The sequence below is a fragment of the Mastigoproctus giganteus genome, chromosome 8, assembly GCF_048544385.1.
Source record: "Mastigoproctus giganteus isolate SK-2022 chromosome 8, ASM4854438v1, whole genome shotgun sequence".
Lineage (NCBI taxonomy): Eukaryota > Metazoa > Arthropoda > Arachnida > Uropygi > Thelyphonidae > Mastigoproctus > Mastigoproctus giganteus.
Window position 1 is genome coordinate 36892457 of NC_143582.1, and position 22271 is coordinate 36914727.

At 35.0% G+C, this 22271-nt stretch overlaps 1 protein-coding gene across 3 annotated transcripts in view; it reads right to left on the minus strand.

Moving 5' to 3' along the window:
- The window catches only part of LOC150081448 (xaa-Pro aminopeptidase 1-like), a 231893-nt gene that overhangs the window by 67050 nt on the left and 142572 nt on the right, over window positions 1-22271 (minus strand). For all 3 annotated transcript variants that reach the window (XM_090379308.1, XM_090379305.1, XM_090379309.1), the window contains exons 8-11: window positions 20373-20454; window positions 16191-16275; window positions 15909-16019; window positions 263-352 (exon numbers count right to left, since the gene is read on the minus strand). In XM_090379308.1, the coding sequence (XP_090235434.1) occupies window positions 263-352; window positions 15909-16019; window positions 16191-16275; window positions 20373-20454 (368 nt within the window). The remainder of the gene's footprint in view (window positions 1-262; window positions 353-15908; window positions 16020-16190; window positions 16276-20372; window positions 20455-22271) is intronic.

A 22271-nucleotide genomic window follows, 5' to 3' on the forward strand; every position in this document is an offset into this window, starting at 1 on the left:
TAAAACTATTACATAATGTGCAGGGCATCTGTACAATAGTGCACATTGTTGACTAATGTGCACTGGAAATTAAATGGGTCACATAATAAATGGATAATCCTGTTTGTACATATATATGAGACTATATATGAAATATTAGGAGTAATTGTTTAAGAGTTTAATGATAATTTTAGGTACCTTTTACCAAATACAATTATACTAAACTGGAGAATAAGCATTTATTTCGGTGGTAACTAGTTTAACAAAAGTGTATGTGACTTACATTTGCCTTCTTCATTCCTTGAATTTCTGTTGGGTTTTTAATAGCTTTCTTCAAATGTACTGGAGAATACTTATCAACAATTATTTTTTGCTATTGAAAAAAATTAAAAAACAAAATTAAGTATGAAATGTTTTAAATTCAGTTTATATACTTTTAATTAATTTTACTCTTGGTAGATTGCATCTCAGGGTTTACCAGCTCATTGAAAATAAATGGGTCACCCCTTCATATTACTGCCTATTCAAATATGCTGCAAGTGAATACAGAAGTGCTGAAAGTTTCTGCTCCTCTTAAAATAAGAATACTACCTACATCAGATAGAAAAAAAGATCAGTGTCATTAGGAGGAAGTTTGAGGCAACAACAGGATCCTCCTTTATTCATCCTCTTCTTATACAATATGGTTCATTAGATATAATTTTAACTATTTACATTTAAAAACCTTACTGTTTTAAAATATGTGATGTTTATCATTAGTGTATATATCCACATGCCATGCAAAAAATGTCACTTTTGATTTTCAAAAAGCTGGAGATTAAATGCTGTAAGCAGGAGACTTTTAGGTCAAAACAGGAGAAAGCTGAAAATAGAAAAGCTGGATGAAGGCAGGAGATTTTAAAAAAACTTCCTGCTTTTGCTGAAAGTCTGAACTACATTAAAAATTAAATATCACTGACAATATGACATTTTCTATTAAAATACAGTTATAGAATTATTTATTAGTATGGTGTTCTTTCAAACATTATCTTATCTAGGATTTTTCTGTCTGTTGATTTCCGTTTGGATTGCCTGTTAGACAATTTCTTTCTTGAAGCAATCATAATCAGACAGTTATGATTGCTTCAAGAAAGATACCGTTGCAAACTTCACCTCTTCAGAAATACTGAATCAAAGTTCTGTTTATAACAATGGCCTTGCTATCTAAACTTGGTTGTTATGAGTATTTCAAGTGTCACCAGAAAGAGAAGATCTGAATTTAGTTTATTTTTCTCCACCAGCTGAATATTCTCTCACATCAAGCACTGCTATGAAAAACTATGAAAATACTTAATGGCTTAGGGTAATTTTTTATATTTTAAGCTTCCTTGTGCACTTGTCCATTCCCAAAACAAGGACTACTAGACACCAATTCTTTCTTCTTTCATAATAGTTTCTGGCAGGTTCTCACACTGAAAGTGACAGAACTGATGCTATAAAACTTCAATTTCTTCAATGATTTCTTTATCCTCAGTGATACCAAGAAGAACTGGAAATTTGTAAACAAAAAATTTCAAATCTGAAAATGATGCACTGCCAATTGATGAAATTTATGCTACCTCATCATTTATAAGAACATAATTTTTCAGTAGGAACTTGTGCACAATGCAATCACAAGCAGCAGTATAAAGTACTACCTCACTGAACAAAAAGAATAGAATTTTCTCTCTATTTATTAATTTAGACCCTGCAATTTGGAAGTAGAAATGTCTATGACTAAGTCTGCAGCCTTCTGATTCTGTCTAGTTTTGTAATCTACTTCCAAAATGGAAGTGAAAGATATAAAAACTGTTGGTAAAATAAATTTACACATCATATTTTTCAACATATCCAGGAATAATGACCTCAATAAACCTTTTTTTTTTTTTTTTTTTTTAGGAGCATTAGCAACTAAGGCCATATTGCTCCGGGATATGCGGTGGTCATTCCCTGACCTTTCCGCATCCTCCGTATTTGGTGGTGATGGGCTCAAACCCCGGTCTAATCAAGAAGCGTGTGGTACGCACTGCTGCTCCTTCCCACCTGGCTATGGAGGTGCCTGTATATATAAACCTTTGTGAGGTATGCTGGACTGAATAGCTACATTCAGATTTTCAAGAAGAGGTATAACATTTAAAAGAAACAAGAAAACTGCTTTATTAGAATAGAAGAACATCAATAGACTTTGTTGGAAGTTATCAGCTTGCTTGGTCCATTTTGATTGCTTTCACCAGAAGTTTGTGATTCAAAAGTTTTTTTTTTTGAGGAGTTCATTAATTTACCTTTCAAAACTTCTTTTGGATCATGAACCGGATTTGGATGAGCAAGTACCACCCACTAGCAATCGTGTTGTTCTTTTCAACTTGGTAACTCTTAAAAGTGCTCATGTAGCTTTAATCACCACTTCTAACTTCTTTAAATAGACTTTAGCATTAGTAAGGCACATGATGCAAGAAAGCAAGCTTATATAGCATCAGCCAAAAAAAAAAAAAAAAAAAAAAAAACCTCATTTCATCCACCCACTCAATCCAAATGTTTGTCTAGTTCTGCCTTGAATCTATTTAAGCTATGAACTTTTACGACAGATGGAAGATCATTCCAGCAATCAACCACCCGCTGGCTAAATGCAAACTTCTGCACGTCTATCCTACAACTATCTTTCCTTGATTTGAATTTATGCCCTCTCAGGTGATTATACTGAGCAAGAGGAAGAATCCCATCAGCATTGAGCATGCTCAAACCATTCAAGGCTTTATACACATCAATCAGATCACCTCACAGGTGCCTAGTCTCCAGACACTGTAATTTGCAAAACTTAAGTCTTTCTTTGTAAGAGCAACCCTTTGTTCCATTCACTAATCTTGCTGCCCTTCTCTGTACTCATTCCAGCAGCTCTACATCCTTCCTAAAATGAGGCCTCCAGACCTGTATACAGTACTCAAGGTGGGGCCTAACCATTGCCTTATACAAGGGGACAGTGGTGAGCTGTGAATATTTTAACAATGGGCTCGCATTTTGCCGACTTTTTGATGTGAAACATCCTTGGGGATTCCTGCCACGGATGATGTCAATTCCGTGACATCATCCGCGGCAGGCTTCCGCCAGAAGCACTTCCCACATTCACACTTAATAGTCTGCGCCAAGCATTCACTAGTAGTGGGATTAAAACGTGTGATGCATTTTTCGTGACCGGTATGATATCTCGGGTCAGCCTGGTCATCATGCCACCCTCCCCTCTTTACAATGATACCTAGATACGATAGTATCTTGAGTTCTAACTGTTTAGATTTTTTTAATAGTATAACGTCACAATCATACTTCCTGAAGTAAGTATGACTGCAACAATACAAATATTTGTCAACAATTTATTTTTTCATCTCGCATTTTCGTAACATTCCATTGTTAGATGCCCCGAACAGCTGCGTATGTCGTTTCAACTACAAAGTTGGTACTTCAATTTATGCTATTTTCTAGACATTAGATACGTTGCAATCACAGGTACACATCAGTTACTTTATTTATCATAAATCCATTGTATCTTCTTGTCTTCCAGAAATTATAAAAATTTGCGAATGTTCAATAAAATATTTACAATACAATAGCTCTATTATTTCGTAATCAATGTCCAAATCAAAATACCTAAAAGAAACGCGAAGGATTCACATAAAACCATCTACCATGCGTGCTCAGTACACGCGCCACTTTTTTATTCGTCTCTCTCTCTTTTTTTAACAACGAGGGAAATAAAATGGATACATATTTTTTTCATGATAAAATTTTAATATTGCGAATAAAAAATAACACGAAATATTTCCCATATCACAAAACATTCTACAATATAAAAACAAATATTATATAAAAATCAAACTCTTCTAGAAAAGGTACACAATAATAATAATAATAATAATAATAATAATTATTATTATTATTATTATTATTAGCTATATGGTGCAAGGAAGCCCGAGGCTTATGCTGCACCAGGCAAAAAAAAATTCCAGAGAGAGAGAGAGAGAGAGAAAAGTAGAAGGGAATCACCAAGAAAGAGAAGAAGGATGATATCCAGCTCAGGACCCTTGGTGTGCCAAGCCCATACTCACCTGATGTGATCCCCCGGGGTTAAATCACAGATTACATAAAAAAAATTATTACACAAATATTCAAGAAAAATTTATTCTAAAAATTGCCATATACAATTTATTTTATTAATATTTGTTGTCGATCTTCTGCTTTGCTCAATAGCTGAGTGATGATTACAGAGGAATGATTTGGCGTAACGATCCGGATCAAATTGAAGCAATGGTTTTTCATTTAGATGTATGGTCAACATTATTCATTCATTTATACAATGAATGAATAATGATCCTGCTCAGAGAGCAAACAAACTGAATGAGTATTTTGCATCTACATTCACACATGAGGAGTTATTAAGGTTTGAAAATACCACGAGGTTATCAAATTGTAACAGGGTGCTTAATGATTTTGTAATAACTGAGAACAAAGTGAAGGAGAAATTTTTGAAGTTAAACATAAGAAAGGCACCTAGGGGGGATGGGATCTATCCAGTTACATTAAAGGAGGCGGCAAAGCAACTAAGCAAACCCTTAGCCATAATTATGAGAGCATTCTTGGACTCACGGGTGGTCCCCACGGACTGGAGATGTGCAAATGTGTATCCAATTCACAAAGAGGGATCGAAGGGTGACACGAGTAATTACAGACCAGTTAGTTTAACTTCTGTTCCGGGTAAAATAATGGAGTCACTGGTTAAAGATGCATTGCAGAATCATCTAGACAAGACTGCAGCAATAATTCAGCATGGGTTTGTTAAGGGAAAGTCTTGTCTGACAAATCTGATTGGTTATTATGATGTGGTTACAAAGGAACTGGATGCAAAAAATAATTTTGATATCATATACTTGGATTTCAGGAAATCTTTTGACACTGTTGAGCATGGAAGACTACTGTACAAATTGGAGCAGAATGGTATTAAGGGGAAGTTGCTACAATGGATAAAAGGATGGTTGAGTGGGAGAAGACAGAGGGTGGTAATCAATGGGTGCTGCTCTTCGTGTATTAATGTTATTAGTGGAGTCCCACAGGGTTCGGTGTTGAGTCTACTGTTGTTTTGTATATTTATCAATGATATTGATGAAGGTATATCAGGCTTAGTATCGAAGTTTGCAGATGATACAAAGGTTGGCAGGGTTGTTAATGACAGTAATGGCAGTGTGCTACTGCAACAGGATCTAGAAAATTTGGGCAGATGGGCTGAGAAGTGGAAACTGAAATTTAACATTGAAAAATGCAAAGTACTGCATATGGGTAGAAGTAACCCCAGAGAAACGTACCAACTGTGTGGTACTACACTTAAGGAGGTAGAAAATGAATAAAAGACCTGGGAGTAATTGTGCAGCCAGATATGAAGTTTTCTGAGCAATGCAGACAGGCTGCCAGGGCAGGTCATGGGGTGTTGTCAATGATATACAGGAATTTTGTTAGCAGGGAAAAGGTTGTTGTGTTGTTATTTGGTGTTTTAGGAGCATTAGCAACTAAGGCCATATTGCTCCGGGATATGCGGTGGTCATTCCCTGACCTTTCCGCATCCTCCGTATTTGGTGGTGACGGGCTCGAACCCCGGTCTAATCAAGAAGCGTGTGCTACGCACTGCTGCTCCTTCCCACCTGGCTACGGAGGCGCCAGGGAAAAGGAGGTGATTGTCTCTCTGTATAAGGCAATGGTCAGGCCACACCTTGAGTACTGCGTGCAGGTCTGAAGGCCTCATTTTAGGAAGGATGTAGATTTGCTTGAGCATGTACAGAGAAGGGCAACAAAATTGGTGAGGGGAATGAAGGGATCCTCTTACCAGGAGAGACTTAAGTTCTGTGAACTGCAGCAGCTGGAGACTAGGCACCTGTGAGGTGATCTGATTGAGGTGTATAAGGCCTTGAATGGGTTGAGCACGCTGATTTCTGACTTGTTCTTACGAACCTAAGGGGGCATAAATTGAAATTGAGGAAGGACAGATGTAGAATAGATATACGGAAATTTGCTTTTAGCCAGCGGGTGGTTAATTGCTGGAACAAACTTCCATCTGCCGTTGGGGAAGTTGATAGGGTAAATAAATTTAAGGAAGAACTGGACAAATATTTAAAGGGGATTGTTTTGTAATTTTTTTTTTTTTTTTTTGGCTGATGCTGCATAAGCTCATACGCTTGCTTTCTTGCATCACATGCCACTACTACTACAATATTATTCATTATGCTGAAAGCACTGCTAATCACAGTGGTTTCAAAGATATTTCTGGCATTTATAATTGAAGAGGGAATTTCACTCGATTTTAAAGATAAACTGTCTTCGACAAAATCTCTAAAATCATTAAATTTTATTTCATATTTTATCAGAAAACTTAAATTTCTTATTCGTTTTTCACCGTCTTGCCACGGAGACGAAAGTTCTTTCGTATTCCATGATTCCAGGTAGCACATGTTTAAAATTTCTTTCAATTCCTCATCGTCAACAGTATCATTATTTTCTTTTTTTAATTTACAATTACTCTGTTGCATTAATAACTTATTCTTAATAACGTGTCACGAGGTAATTTTTAAAATGTGTTCTTACTTTTGATTCCTTCAAATTCTTTCAACTTCAACATGCTCTCATTTTTAGCTTCATAATTTCCTTCAGAATTTTTGAAATTAGCGATAGCATTGATAGTTAGAATAATTAATTTATCTGCTTTTACTATAGTGATGCTGTGACTTTGTAAAGCTTCTAGTTAAGGTAAGAAAGCTCCTGCAGGATGTCGATCATTAGTGCTAAACTGTTAAGAAATTCCAGATTGAAAAGTCAGTTTAATAATCCAGAATATTTAATTAACTTTCTGATTCAAAATGTTTGCACACAGTGGGATAATTCCTCCAATCCTCAATTGCCGTCTGTAAGCTACAAGCTGCCCATCGTGGCCTGAACACACGACCGATCTTTATAGTTTCTGCATCAAGTTCTTTAGCAATCATCTTTAATTCACGCTGGTTTTTTGGAGATTGGTGATACAGTTTTTTTTTTAATTATTGCCTGTATGCCATTATATTTTAGAACATTTTCTGCAGTGAAACCCTTGATGAAGTTTAAAAATCTTCCAACATTTCCTCTTCGTAAAGTTTATATAATATCTTAGTTGCCTCAATCCCCCCCCCCCACGTTGCTACTCTCACTAGTTCTTTGAATACAGTGGAAAATGTCGGAATCACATGAATATTCTGCTACTCTGACCATGTAAACATAGACAGGAGACATTTACTGGAAGGCAAGCAGCACTCACTTCTCCAAAAAACATATGACTTCTTGTAGGAGTAAAGGGGAACCACAACACAGGTTGACCAGAGGCTATAATCCGTGTCGAGAATCTTCTTAATCCTCTGACTGGCTATGGAAAGCATATTGACTAGCGTGACTTCTCGGTGTGCAATTGCATAGCTTTTATGAACACCACTAACACTGTGAAATGGTAATCCCTTTCACCCTTAACTTGCACTTTCTAATTACCTAAATTGCCTAAAGGCCAGAGGTAAGAACAATACGTACAAAGTTGTCTCTCCTAACCCGTTCGTTACATGGAAATTTTTTTCATGTAACGTTTCGTTCACCGGAAACTATTTTAAATGTAATTACCAAGGGGGAATCAAAAAAATTCACAATAAAGAAGTTCGCAGAGGTCCAACTGTAATTAAATCAAAAATGAAGCAATTTTAAAATACATAACCAATCGATTGCGCCATTAAAATGCTGGGAATGGAGCCCTGCTCGCCCCACTGTAGTTTCAGCTCTAGATAATCAATAATTGTATTCAGGATTTCATTTGTAAAATAAATGATCGTCTCAACAATGGGCTCACAAATTTTCAAAAAAAAATAACAATGGGCTCTCGCGAGCCCACTATAGCTCACCACTGCAAGGGGATAATCACCTCCTTATCCCTGCTAGAAAAATTTCTGTATATCATTGACAAGACACCATGAGCTACTCTTGCAGATCGTCTGCACTGCACAGAAAACTTCATATCTGCCTGCACAATTACCCCAGGTCCTTTTCATTCTCTACCACTGACTGTCAGTGTAGTATCACACAGTGATATGTTACTCTGTGATTACTGCTTCCCATATGCAGTACTTTACATTTGTCAATGTTAAACTTCGGTTGCCACATCTCAGCCCATCTGCTCAACTTTTCTAGATCCTGTTGCAGCAGCATACTCTCATTAGTCATTAACAACCCTGCCAACCTTTGTATCGTCTGAAAACTTGGACATTAAGTCTGATATACCATCATCACTATCATTAATAAATACAGAAAACAACAATGGACCCAACACTGAATCCTGGGGGACTCCACTAACAACATTAGTCCACGAAGAGCAGTGTCCATTGATTACCACTCTCTGTCTTCTCCCACTCAACCATCCCTTTATCTAGAGCAGCAATTTGCCTCCAATGCCACACTGCTCCAATTTGTGCAACAGTATCAAAAGCCTTTCTAAGATCCAAATATATGATATCAAAACTATTCTTTGCATCCAGTTCCTTTGTGACCACATCATAGGGTCCAATCAAATTGGTCAGACAACTTCCCCTTAACAAAACCATGCTGTGTCCGAGCTAGAACTGAAGACATGTCTAGATGATCCTGCAGTGCTTCTTTAACCAGTGCCTCCATTAATTTCCCTGGAACAGAAGTTAAACTAACAGGTCTGTAATTACTTGTGTCGGCCTTTGATCCTCCTTTGTGAATTGGGGTTACAATTGTACAGCTCCAGTCCATGGGTACCTCCCCTGAGCCCAAGGATGCTCTCATATTTATGGCTAATGGTTTGCTTACTTCCTTTGCTGCCTCCTTCAATATAACTGGATAGATTCCATCCACCCCCAGGTGCCTTTCTTATGTTTATCTTCAACAATTTCTCCTCCACTTTGCTTTCAGTTATTACAAAATTATCTAGCTCACTGCCAGAGTTTAAATTGCCTCTGGTATTCCCCTCCCTGAATAACTCCTCATGTGTGAATGTAGATGCAAATAGTCATTCAGTTTTACAGCTACCTGAGCAGGATCCTCAACAGCCGAATCATCAATATCAAGGGGACCAATCTGATTCATCCCCTTCCTTCCACAGTTTATATAAGTAAAGAACTCTTTGCTGTTTTTCTTTGAATCCTTTGCCAAAGATTTCTCATAATCTGCCTTCCTAACCTCCTTTGTTACTTGGTTACAGACCAGCTTACATCTATCATAGGCTTCCATGTCACCTATTAATTTATATGTATCCCATGCAATTTTCTTCTCTGCCACATGTCTCATTAGTTCAGCTGACATCCATTTAGGCCTAAACCTTGAACAATATTTCTTAGTTGGTATCAGAAGCCTAATAGCATCCAAGATTAATTTCTTGAATGCTTTCCATTTAGAATTTGCTGTTGGTAACATCATCTTGGCCCCACCGTAAAGAATTTAAATAGTGTCAAGGACCACCATAGTCACCTTTACGAAAGCAAAAACCCTTCTCTTTATCCCTGATGGTAGTTACTTCTTTGAGTAAATCCCAATTCAACACTCTGTGATCACTGCCACCTAGTGGTTCCTTTATCTGCAGATTCTTAATGTATGAAGAATCACTACTGATAATCAGATCAAGAGTATTACTCCATCTAGCTGCTCTAGAAAACAATCATCCAATAAATCCACAAAAGCCTTGCTAGTGTGTGAGTGACCAACCCACAAATTCCAGTCAATATCTGGGAAATTAAAATCCCTCATTATAAGACATTCTGATGTACTGGCCCACCCTATTTCTCTGTACAATTGTTTATTATACTCATCAGAGTCATTAGGCCTATAACACACTCCTATTCTCAATTTTGCTTTCCCATCGCTTATGTCACACCAAACTGACTTGACACTGCACTGTCCAGCGATGTTGACTGGCTGTAATTACTTGGATTTTATGTGTTTCTTATCTAATAGCATAACCCCTCCTCCCCTTCCTCCCCTGTCTATCCTTCCTGTACACATTGTACTCCCCAAATTCCAGTTCTGCATTCCTTATATCTGTGTGACACCAACTCTCTGATATCCCAACAAATCTGCCTTTGATGTTTTGACAAACACCTCAAATTCATCAAATTTATCTACTAAACTCTTAGCACTGGAGTACACACAAGTATACATGCACCTGTTCCTATTCTTAGCTACCCTAACACATCCCATGTATTGTTCTGCAATGACTCCCAGCAGCAGGGCCATGCCAAGCCATTTTAGTACCTGAGGCAAGAATGAAAAATTGCACCCTACTGTTAATCATGGCAATGTTAGCAATTATTTAATCTTTCTTTTGCCGCCCCTGTCAGCTTTTAATCTGAGGCAAGAGCCTTGTTCGCCTCCCCTTGGCACGGCTCTGCCCAGCAGTCTCTGGAACCCCCTGCACCTTGTTTTCCAGGCTGCTGCTTATTCTAATAGAAGCAGTGCAAGAATCACTTTCACCTCTGACAGCGGCTACTGTTAATCTATTAGTCCGTGTATTCCCCCAAGCTAGCAGTTTTCTGACTCACCTAACACTGCCTCGATAGCATCAGACTTGTCATAGGTTGCTATTTATACCAGCCTACTTAAACATTTAACCAAAGACAGCAAATGTGTACACACATTTCAAAATCCTTTTTACTTCAGTGGCATATATCAAATGAAACCATTTAAATCTCTCCTTTTTAGCACTTGTTTCTAAATAGTAGTGTATATCCACCAAATATTCATCTATTTTCACAGGAAGGCATGCAGTACCTTTTCCAGCACACAAGTAAATTAATGAGATAACAAGGTCAGCCTATTACCACTGTGCTTCTACCTTTGCTACTCCAGTTCAGAGGCCTAACATAAACAGGAGTTTATCAAAAGGAATTCAAGACAAATTTTTAAAAGTATTCCCTCCATTTTTAGGTTATTCAGAAGTTGCTGAATGTTTGACTTTGTAGAGTCACTTTTCAATTCAGCTTGCTCTTAGCTGCTTTTGATTTGTTCCCTTTTTTTATTATTAAAGGTCACCACATGGAATATAACTTGGAATCCTTTTTATTACTGCCATCTGTAGCAGTTGAAAATGTACATTTTTCAAAACTATCACTACCTCTTCTTTACCTACCTGTGCAATTTCACTAACAATGCCTGCTATCTTCCACAACCAAATTTTTTTGCTATTTCACCATCAGGAAACATTTTTGAATAACGTGCCTGACGCAAATTAGAGGAGATTATTTTATACAATAATGCAAATCAGGAGTTGGCACATATGGCAATCTCATCATCATCACTATGAAATTTCACATCTATTTTTGCATTTCTTTATACATGGCGCACATTGCCCCTATTCTTATTTGTTTGCAAATGTCTAGTAACAGCACATTTCCCACCACTTGAAATTCTTGAACTTCTCTTCTTCATTTAGCCCTTCTACTTCTGTTCTTTGGAACAACTTTCCTTCACATGTTTTTCCCTCTACAGAAATTCGAGTCTAATGACAAGAAGCACTTTCTTCACCTTTAACCAATGCACACTGATAGGCATTAAAGATTTTAATACCTTTTTATTTGGGGTTTAAGAAAAAAAAAAAAAAAAAGAGAAAAAAATGTAGATACAGTCAGTCCTCGTATAGCACGATAGTTGCGTTCCTAGAAACCCTCGTGCAATGCAAAATTGTGCAATATAAATAACAGGCCCTATGGGAAAAATAGGGTTAGGTGCCGACCACCCAAGATTGAACACACATTCGTAACCAAAACATTACCAAACACAATAAATAATCGTAATAAAATACTTATTATGATTGCACATGCTACAGGCCTAAATGAGGCAACGCCTAATTCTTGGCGTTGCCTCATTTAGGCCTGTAGCATGTGCAATATCACATGGTCTTTCATTTCGCTCAAAGTGTTTCAGAATATCACATTTTTTCTCTATCAACAGAGGCGGACTGGCCATAAGCCTTACCAGGGAAACTCCGGTGGGCCGGAGGCCAGAAGACGATAGAGGCCGGTGTGATTTTGGCCATAAACGCTAGTATGAGGCCGGTACAAATTTTCCTGGGTAAGAATTTTTGACCCAGTCCGCCTCTGTCTATCTATATTGCTTTTCTTTTTCTATCTGAATCTGTAGTGTCTTCACCAGGACGCTTCCTTTTTTGCACCTTTTAAGTATTTTACTCATTTTTAGGGAATAAAGTACAATTACAAAATGAGGAGGCACGCTTGATACACATAAACAAAGCTGTGCGCATGTAGCAACTGAATAAACAACACCATAAAGGCAGAGACACACTATTAACACCACACTAGCTCACATTTTACTATAGCACATTTCTGGGGGTTGCTACCATAAAACAATAAAAACAATTTCCAGTTGCGTTTCTGCTAGTGGAATCTCTGGTAGTAAACTAGATCTAATTGCATTTGCGATAATACTGATAGCTGGAATTGTGTGGGTTTTTACGTTATTATGGTGAAATGTGTTTCCCCTTCACTGATATAAAAAACAAATACATTTTCAGAATCTTCTCTTCATTCCTATCGTGTTTCATTCAGTTGGGGGTGACTCTGCGTTCGATTGCCATTTCTTGTAAACACAAAGGCGAATCGTGCATAAGCAAATTCGGTTCGTGTTATGTACAATATTGTTCCCCTATTTATAAATTGTGTATGATCGAATTCGTGTAGTGTAAACACGTGTTATATGAGAACTTACTGTACTATGATTTATAAACTCACAATAAAAAATTTTCTGAGTACCGAATATAAAATGTACTCATTTGTACATTGAGTGAAGAGTGGAGAAGCAAGACAAATTTATTTCTAAAGTCAATATAGTATGACAAAGGGGTAATAAAGTTTTCATTTCTGAATAAATAAATGCTGTGCTCTCTAGGCAGCTCAACAGCCCATTCAGCTCTTCAATTTTTTTAATGATTTACATCAAGGGCATTAATAAACTTACACTGTATTTTTTATTGGTACTTTGAGTAAATAAAAATATATTTTTGTGAATAACTGAAATTTCATTACTCTATATTTTCATACTGAATTTAATGCTGTGATGCTCTATATAAACTTAAAGTAGAAAAAATCCAAGGAAAAGTAAACAGCTTGCTCTGTTGGCAGCAGCTGCCTACTTTTGCCAATTTCTCCACAGGACTAACTTTTATTCCTATGTGCAGGGTATGTGTTGTCAGTAGAAATATGGGAACAAGAACAAGTAGCGAATATGGGAAATATGGGAACAAGTAGTGGCATATTCTAAATGGGAAGCATTCAAGGAATTTAATCTTGGAAGCTACTAATCTTTTCATACCAACTAAGAAATGTTGTTCAAGGTTTAGGCCTAAATGGAAGTCAGATGAACTAATGAGACTCGTGGCAGAGAAGAAAAATGCCGTGAGATGCATATAAATTATCAGGTGACACAGAAGCCATAGATATAAGCTTGTCTGTAATCAAGTAACAAAGGAGGGTTAGGCAAGCGAAGGCAGATTATGAGAAATCTTTGGCAAAGGATGCAAAGACTTCTTTACTTATGTAAACCCCAGAAGAAAGGGGGATGAATCATATTCGTCCACTTGATATCGATGGTTCAGCTGTTGATGATCTTGCTCAAGTAGCTGACAAACTGAATAAGTATTTTGCATCTACATTCACACATGAGGAATTCTGTAGGGAGGTGGAGGCCAGAAGTTTATCAAACTCTAACGGGGAGCTAAAGGATTTTGTAATAACTGAGAGCAAGGTGGAAGAGGAATTGTTGAAGTTAAACATAAGAAAGGCACCTGGGGTGGGTGAGATCTAGCCACTTATATTATATTAGTTTAGATTTATTGTCGAAAAATCAAAAATTGCAGGGTTCCAAGGTCACAAGTTTTCAGATTTTTGTGCTGTTCATGCAAGAATTAATTTTTTGGTGTATGGGGAGGGGGAGTGAAGCAGTTTCTATTAGTTAACCAGAGCATTCCTATTCACTATAATCTTAAATTTGGCCTAAGATGAATTTTGTCAAAGTTTTGAATACAAAAGGAGACAGTTTCAGCTATTTCAAGAAGACCCATGCTGAAAGGATGGATTTTGCTGGACTCAAATTGGAAACATTGTATATTTGTCAACTTTTAACAAGTTGATAGATGTCGAATTAAGTGCTTGGAAATCATTCAAAAGTAGATGTAAAAGAATTTTTTTGGAAACAGAAAAATACAGAATTATGATGTATTGACGGTAAAATTACCGGATGACTTAAAAAGTACAGAATACCAGATGCCTTTAAAGATCAATCTTTTACTTTTTCTTGGTTTTCATTCCAAAATAATTTGGATGCTGTCAATAAGGAAAAGAACTATAACTGCTTTGAAGTTTTCTATAATGGAGAAACATCATTTAACAGATGTGGTATGCTGCTTGTATACCCAGAGAAAAAATTAAATGTCATACAAAAAAAAGAGATTAAATACTATTTGATTTTTACCAAATAATTTTGTAAAGAAAATTATTTACTTTTTTTGTTTTTTTAATAATATAAGTAGCACTGTAATAAGGCTCAAATAATATTATCTGGTACATTAGTGCTGGAGCAAAAAAATTTTTTAAACAAAATCCCAGTTACTATTATAGGACTGAGATTGTTTTGATAGTATTTTATTCTTCAGAAAATTACTTAAGTTATTCTGTAGAACTAACTGCAGTTCATAAAAGTTGGCACAATCATACTCAATATTAAAAGAGCATTAGTTATATAAATGATAACCATTTGAAGCATTATTTACATTTTCACCAACTATGAAAATTCTTTTTATATGTCTGAACATGGATTATCCTGATTGGTTTAGTCACAGGGGTAGCTGGATGAAATAGGCTTGAAGACATAAATTTAAAATAAAATGGAAAGAACACATATTGGATGTAGAGAGAGAGAGAGAGAGAGAGAGAGAGAGAGAGAGAGAGAGAGAGAGAGAAAGAGAGAGAGAGAGAGAGTGGAGCTGCAGTTTGAAAAGACTGCTAGAAATTGGTATATGCATTGAATATTTTTCCACATACAAAAAAAGCATAAGTTTGTTAACTAGTTTAACTGAACAAACTTTTCATTATGCTATTTCAAAATGGTCATGATAATCAATTTTCATGAATTTTGCAATATCTAAGTCCTTCAGTGGCCAATCTATAATTGACAACTGAAAACTGCATTGGCAATATCAATCTTCCATTACCAGTATGGTGTCTGACAGACTACATTTTTATAAAAAAATTGTATATGAAATCAAATCCTTTCATGTACCTTTGCCCACCAATATTCTCTAACTGGTTATACAGTATTTTCTGTTTTTATTTCAATATACTGTTATGTGGTGTCTGTGAGATACCAACAACAGGTGTCTAATAATCTTGCAATAGAGTTTTGATTTTGTAAGCTAAACACAAACAGCTGAGAGAAACACAGATGTTCATGTTGCAACTACCAGACATTGTGCAAGCATCTGAGAGTCAGTCTGGGTGGGATCAGTGACCTTGAAAATTATAAAAAATATGATAAAAACTTCTTTATTATTTTTATTATTATTATTATTATTATTGGTTTCTTGGTTTCTCTCATTTTATTTTCATCCAAAATTTCTTAATTGGGTTTAGCAAATCAGAATTAATAGATCACTATTTTAAATTTTTATAAAAATAGCTAAAAATTAATTTGTTAAAACAAAAAAGGGGTATTCCACAGATGCCACATGAGTGTCTCTGTTAAATTGAGGCCATGAGTGATGGAAGGTTAATATTCAGATAATAATAGTGATGAAAGGTTAATATTCTGGTAATATTCAGACAGAAAATGTGTTATAAACGTACCTTGGGTATAAGACTATAGATTGCAAAACTTGCTGTCGAAGATATAAGTATTTTAGATGTGTTCTCAATGACACTAGCAAGTTCTTGCAATGCTTTCTTATAGCTTTTTATCTGAAACATAAAAAAATGTATTTCATCATTACAAACATTTTTCATACAATACGGGAATACCATACTTATTAATGATAATTTTATATAACTGAAAAAATAATCTAAAATAGAATAACAAACAGAAATTGTCAGATGACTTGCCATTTAGAATTTTCATAAAAGAAAAATTACCTGTACACAATTTCCTGTATTACAATTTTCAGAATTCAAATGCTTTCTTACTTGATCTGTTAATTTATTCTGTCTAATATATAATCTGGAAAATAAAAAAAATGGGGGAGGGGGAAAGAATCAGCATTTTTTTTGATTAGTGAAACAATAATTACCACAAATTTTCACAAATTTTTTAGTACTATTATATTAATACTATTAGAATTTTTATAGAATAAACTGTAGTTAAAATCTGGTTTGGTTTTTTTTTTTTTTTTAGGAGCATTAGCAACTAAGGCCATATTGCTTCGGGGATATGCGGTGGTCATTCCTTGACCTTTCTGCATCCTCCATATTTGGTGGTCACAGGCTTGAACCCCGGTCTAATCAAGAAGCGTGTGCTACATACTGCCGCTCCTGCCCACCTGGCTATGGAGGCGCTGTTTAAATCTGCGTTAGTCATTTTAAATAGTGACTACTTCAGCTCAATTGGTAAATTTTTTCACAAAAAACAGATTTTTATTACTTTTATTCATTGCTTGCTAGATCTGAAAAAGATTTGCGATGAATTTTTTTTTTTATTATTATTTTGTGAAAATCTCGATACATGTTGAGTAATATATATGTATTTGATGCAAATAATTTTAAGAGATGACACTAATTAGTAAGTTATTAAAATTTGATAATAAATAGGAAGGTCTTCAGAAATGCTTCCTTGATAATTTTTGGCCATTCATGAATTTTAACTGCACTCCCCCATCTATGTGAGATGATGTTTATCTAGACAGAATTTGCACAAATTTGGTAGATAACTTCATAGCTTTAAATACCAATGGCTCAATGTGACTCTGATCACTCTGCTTTAGAAATTTCTGGTTTATTATTCATGATTCCTCATTGCATTTAAACTTTACCCTAGACCATGAGAGTATGCATTAGGATAAGAGCTTAGTTTTTTGCCAAAGTATATAACTGTGAGTTGGTACATTTTTTGTTTGTTTATTTATTTATTTTTTTATCCTAGTATATGTATTTTACATTATCTCTATTAGATGCTTGGTTATGGTTGATTCATTAGCTCGGGTTTATTTATTTCTAGGGCTGCTATGCCTCAGCTGTATTCAATCTCTCCTTAAAGCAAATCATGGCAGAATTATTTGCTTATCTAAGCTGTTTAAGTGTAAATGGCTTAGAAATAATATTGTATATTTGTTCAGTTGATGATTACGAGTGGCAAGAAGAGTCTCATGTTGCTAAAGCACAAGCACTGCTGATTTTGAATATTTGAGGTCAGCTAAAGGAAAACAATTTTTTCAAAAGAGGTAACTGTTTTTCCTCAGTGCTTCATATTAGAAGATTAGGTAGCTGTTGTTTGTTTGTTTGTTTGGGAATTTTTTAAGTGCATCAGCATCTATGGCCATAGTGCGCCAATTATTAGGTACATAGATAACTAAAACTGTACAAGCTTTGTTGTCCCCACTTCATTTAAGTTATTGTCGAGTAGTAATGAGTATTCTTCCTTATGTAATGTAGATATTACCGAAACAAAGTTGAAGTCTATAATAAACTCACTGAAAGATCAATCTGCCATTGGTCCTAATTCAATTCCTGGTTTTGGAATAAAAATTTCCAGCTATACATATTTGATATTTGGTGTCATTTATAAAAGAATACCTTAACCAAGCAGTCTTTCTCTAGCAATTTAAGCAGTACAGAGTGGTTCCGGTCCCTAAAGTGTAGAGTCCTTTGCTGATTTCTATTCTATGTCTATCTGTTCACCTCTTTTAAAAATAATGGATATAATTTTGCTTACTGTCCTTGTTCTGCATTTTTCTGGTAAAGCATGCAGAAAGGCAAAAACTGCTAAATGAATAATGCAAAGTTGCCCTGGAATACATTAATCATGTAACAAAGACAAAAACAAAGCTTTCTGTAATGTGATGGGAATATGTACTTCCTTTTAAAGTTAAAATTTTACATTGCAATTGTTGGTTTGATTCCAGAAGGTACCACCATCCAACTCTCCTTAGCAGTAATATATAAAATAATTTGTTTATTTGAAAGAAGCTTATAACGATAAGCTTATTCAGTTCTTTTCAGATGTCTGAATAAAAAGAACTGACATAATGAATGTTGATACATTTTATATAGTTATGCTTTGTTATTTGGCTGTCTCTTGTTTTTTGCAATTTTCATTAATTAAGTAGAGGCCCGAACATGTTCTTGCCGCCGACCGGGCTAGCCAGGTGGGTAAAGTGCCTGCCTGGCAACCCAAAGGTCGCGGGTTTGAATCCTGCCTCAGGCTTGGATCAAAGTACTGCAAAAACCTTGGGAGGTGCACTATGGCCACAGAAGCCGATGCGCCAACAACTACCAAAAAAAAAAAAAAAAAAGTTCTTGCCTCTGGGCCCGAAAAAGGGTAGCTATGCTACTGGCTCCTACCATAGAACAATCGCTATCAACAGCTACGGTGTCAAACAGCAATTACTTCTTACCCTATCACCCACACGAAGGGAGAACTTGGAACAACTATGTCAACACATGCAAACGGATATTTCCTTTCAAATGGCTGAAAATAAAACTTTTATTGTGAGATATCCCCTAGCATGTTGGCAGTTGATGAGCTACCATGTGATATGAGGACAACAGGCAGGACATAGCAAAAGCTGACCCATGCAACAAATAAAAATAATAATAAAATCTATGTTTCATGAAAGTAAAAAGAAAATATCTTTCACTTTCAGTGGTAAAAACAAGAGATAAATACAAACGTATTTTTTCCATAAGCTAATGCAGACAGTGTACACAAGTTTGCTGGCAATAAAACAATATACACTCATTGCTCCCACTTAGCAATCTTACAGAATGAGCAAGAGAGAGAGAGAGAACGAGAATCTTGAAATATTAAAATTAATCCACACACACCAAAGAAAAATTGCTTACAATAAAAACGCTTTTTTAGGTCATCATATAGAAAAAAAACTATGTAAATTTTATTTCAGGCTATAACATTGGTGTTAAAATATACCACAGACATCTGCATTATACTAAAGTTAAACTGTGTATATACATATTGAAATACTCAATGTTCTTTGTAAAAAGTACTAATATCTGAAAGGGAAAAATTCTGAATCACCCATACTGAGGTTCTAGTATCATTTATATATACTTTTTAACATTTATGTACACTTAATTTTTGGATTTTATGCACTGTATTTATTTTTATTTTTTTAAAGAAACTATTTTAATTTTTATATTCTATTGTTGGCTGATTTGATTACAGTGGTATTAAAATTTGCATTTATTAACACTTTTAAGATAAAATAAATCTTAATGTAAGATTTTTAATTATTTATTTTGTATGTGTTCTAATTTCTCATGCTAAGGATCTAAAATCCAGAAAGCCTCTGGTCCCAAGCTTCCTGGATAAGGGGGGTCTGGTATTGTATTTAAAATTTAATTATGTTACAGTATTGGGGAGAATATACAATTAGTTTTACAATATTACAAATGTAAATTCAGTAAAATTCTATAGAGTTTATAAATCCATCAAAAGCATTATTTTATATTAATTATAGCATAAAGCAAAAATAATGTGATACTATATACTATACGTTTCTCTAAAGCAACTTCTAGGAGGGAATGACTTAAGCAAACTCTTAAGAGTCCGCTTAAGGGAAGGAAATCATTCAAAAATTAGTTTTATCTCATCTTCGCAGTTTTATAAATTTTATTATTGGATTTATTCTTATGCTATAATGCAATTGACATAATGTCTTCTGTCACTCAAGGTTCCATGGGGATTTTGATATGTTTTGAGGTCGGATTGGACCTTCATCTACGATCCTGGGATGTTGGCTCTTTCGTGGGCTATGAGTGAGGAATACGTTAAAATCGTTTTTTAAGTCAGTGGTAGTTAGATTTTAGTCGAATACATTTGAAGAGAGTTATATTGAAGACATTCCACATAGCTGAATTGAGGTAATCTCTTATATATTTTAAAATATTGATAACGTAGGATTCATCGAGCCATTGCAGCTCTTTTATATATTGAATTGTTTAGGTGAAGGCACTCTAAATATGTGAATAAATCCCATAGTATTTTTCATAGAGGTCAGACATCATTTGATCTAAAATATTATCTGAATCTGAGTCTTATTATACTTAATGACCAAAATATTAAGACATATCTATAAAACTTACATTACTTGATCTTGAGATACAAATGCATATGATTTGAACACAGGATTATAAGGCACATCAGACCCCCTCAAATTGAATAACCCTACAAATAAATTTTGAAAGTAAAAAAAAATTAGCAGTAATGATAAAACACTGGTAAACAAGACTTTCACTTCTTCAGAAAGCTTTGGTGATTCTTGTAAAACCTTTAATGCCGATTTCTTTCATGTGCTCACAAATGTTTCTATTCATACATGATTTATAAAAAAAAGGTACTTTTGTAGAATTAGAAAATCTATACTTTAGTAAGTATATTTAATTAATTTTTATTCAAAACTTAAATATGGCAGCACTGCATTGTTATAATGATGCAATACTAGCTAGTGTATTGATTTATAATACAAAATTGTATGTTTTATCACTTAACATATGCTTGTGGGCTAAAGCATTTTAGTTTTTGAAAGTAACCAAATAATTTTTTTTTTTTTGTGTGTTATTGTAAATTGCTAAGCTATTACTGATTATTAAAATTCTGTTGTTTTTAAATGTGTCAATAATCCTGATAGTTCCTGTTATGTGTGCAGTTCACACAAAAGAATCCAATTTCTGGATTTTGCTCTCTTTCATCAGGAATAAAACCTCTGTGTTATAGTTAAAGTGTCCCTGTACTCAAAAAAAAAAAAAAAAAAAAAACCAACAAATATGAGCTATAGAAATGTAACTGAGCCACTACATCTTTAAAATACAGATTTAGAATTTTAATTCATCTGATTATTCAGGTTAATTGTATAACACTAGAGATTTAGGTTTCTTTAAAAAGCCAGGGTTTCTTCCATTACTTTAAAAAGTAATTCTTTTTTTTTAATTCTTCTTTTTTTTTAATTTCTTCCATTACTTTCTTTAAAAAGCCAGGGTTTCTTCCATTGTGTTTTGTAGCTTTTTGAGAATTTTTTTTCTATGAATGGAATCCTTTGTAACATGAACAGACCAATGGAATCGAATCACTTTGCTAGCAAACACCAGAATGGAAACCATTCATTGACCTAACATCAAAATTGAAAGTCAAAGGGTCATATGAAAAGTTGGCATGTTTTTTAACATGTATGGAGTAAAGCAGAACTGGTATAATTCTGGTGATTTGAATGCTGTAGCTCTTATTCTTAGCATGCAGCTGGGCTATATGATTTTCTCTGATCTTATTATTCATTTTAATAATAAGATTAGAGAATCATATTAGTATGTTAAGGCTTGTTATTTCCCTCTCCAAATTAGTGATTTCTCACTCTAAAGGGATTTGTACACACAGCTGGCTGAACTGAAATACTTGCCTCCTTTACACAGTAAGCTGTAGTTGATAAAAGAATACAAAGAAATTAAAGAAACAGAATATTATGATATTTGAAAAGAAAGACTCAAATATCAATTATGTGAATTTAAAAGAATTAGCATTAGCACTAGTAGAGGCATATGACACAAGAAAGTTTGCAGATGATACAAAGGTTGTCAGGGTTGTTAATGACAGTAATGACAATATACTACTGCAACAGGATCTAGAAAAGTTGGGCAGATGGGCTGAGAAGTGGCAACTGAAGTTTAACATTGACAAATGCAAAGTACTGCATATGGGTAGAAATAACCCCAGAGAAACATACCAACTGTGTGATACTACACTCAGGGTGGTAAAGAATGAAAAAGACAACCTCGGGTAATTGTTCAGTCAGATATGAAGTTTATTGAGCAGTGAAGACAGGCTACCAGAGCAGGCCATGGGGGGTCTTGTCAATGATATACAGGAAGTTTGCTAGTAGGGATAAGGAAGTGATTATCCCTTTGTAGAAGGCAATAGTAAAGCCATGCCTTGAGTACTGCATACAGATCTGGAGACCTCATTTCAGGAAGGATGTAGAGTTTCTAGAATGA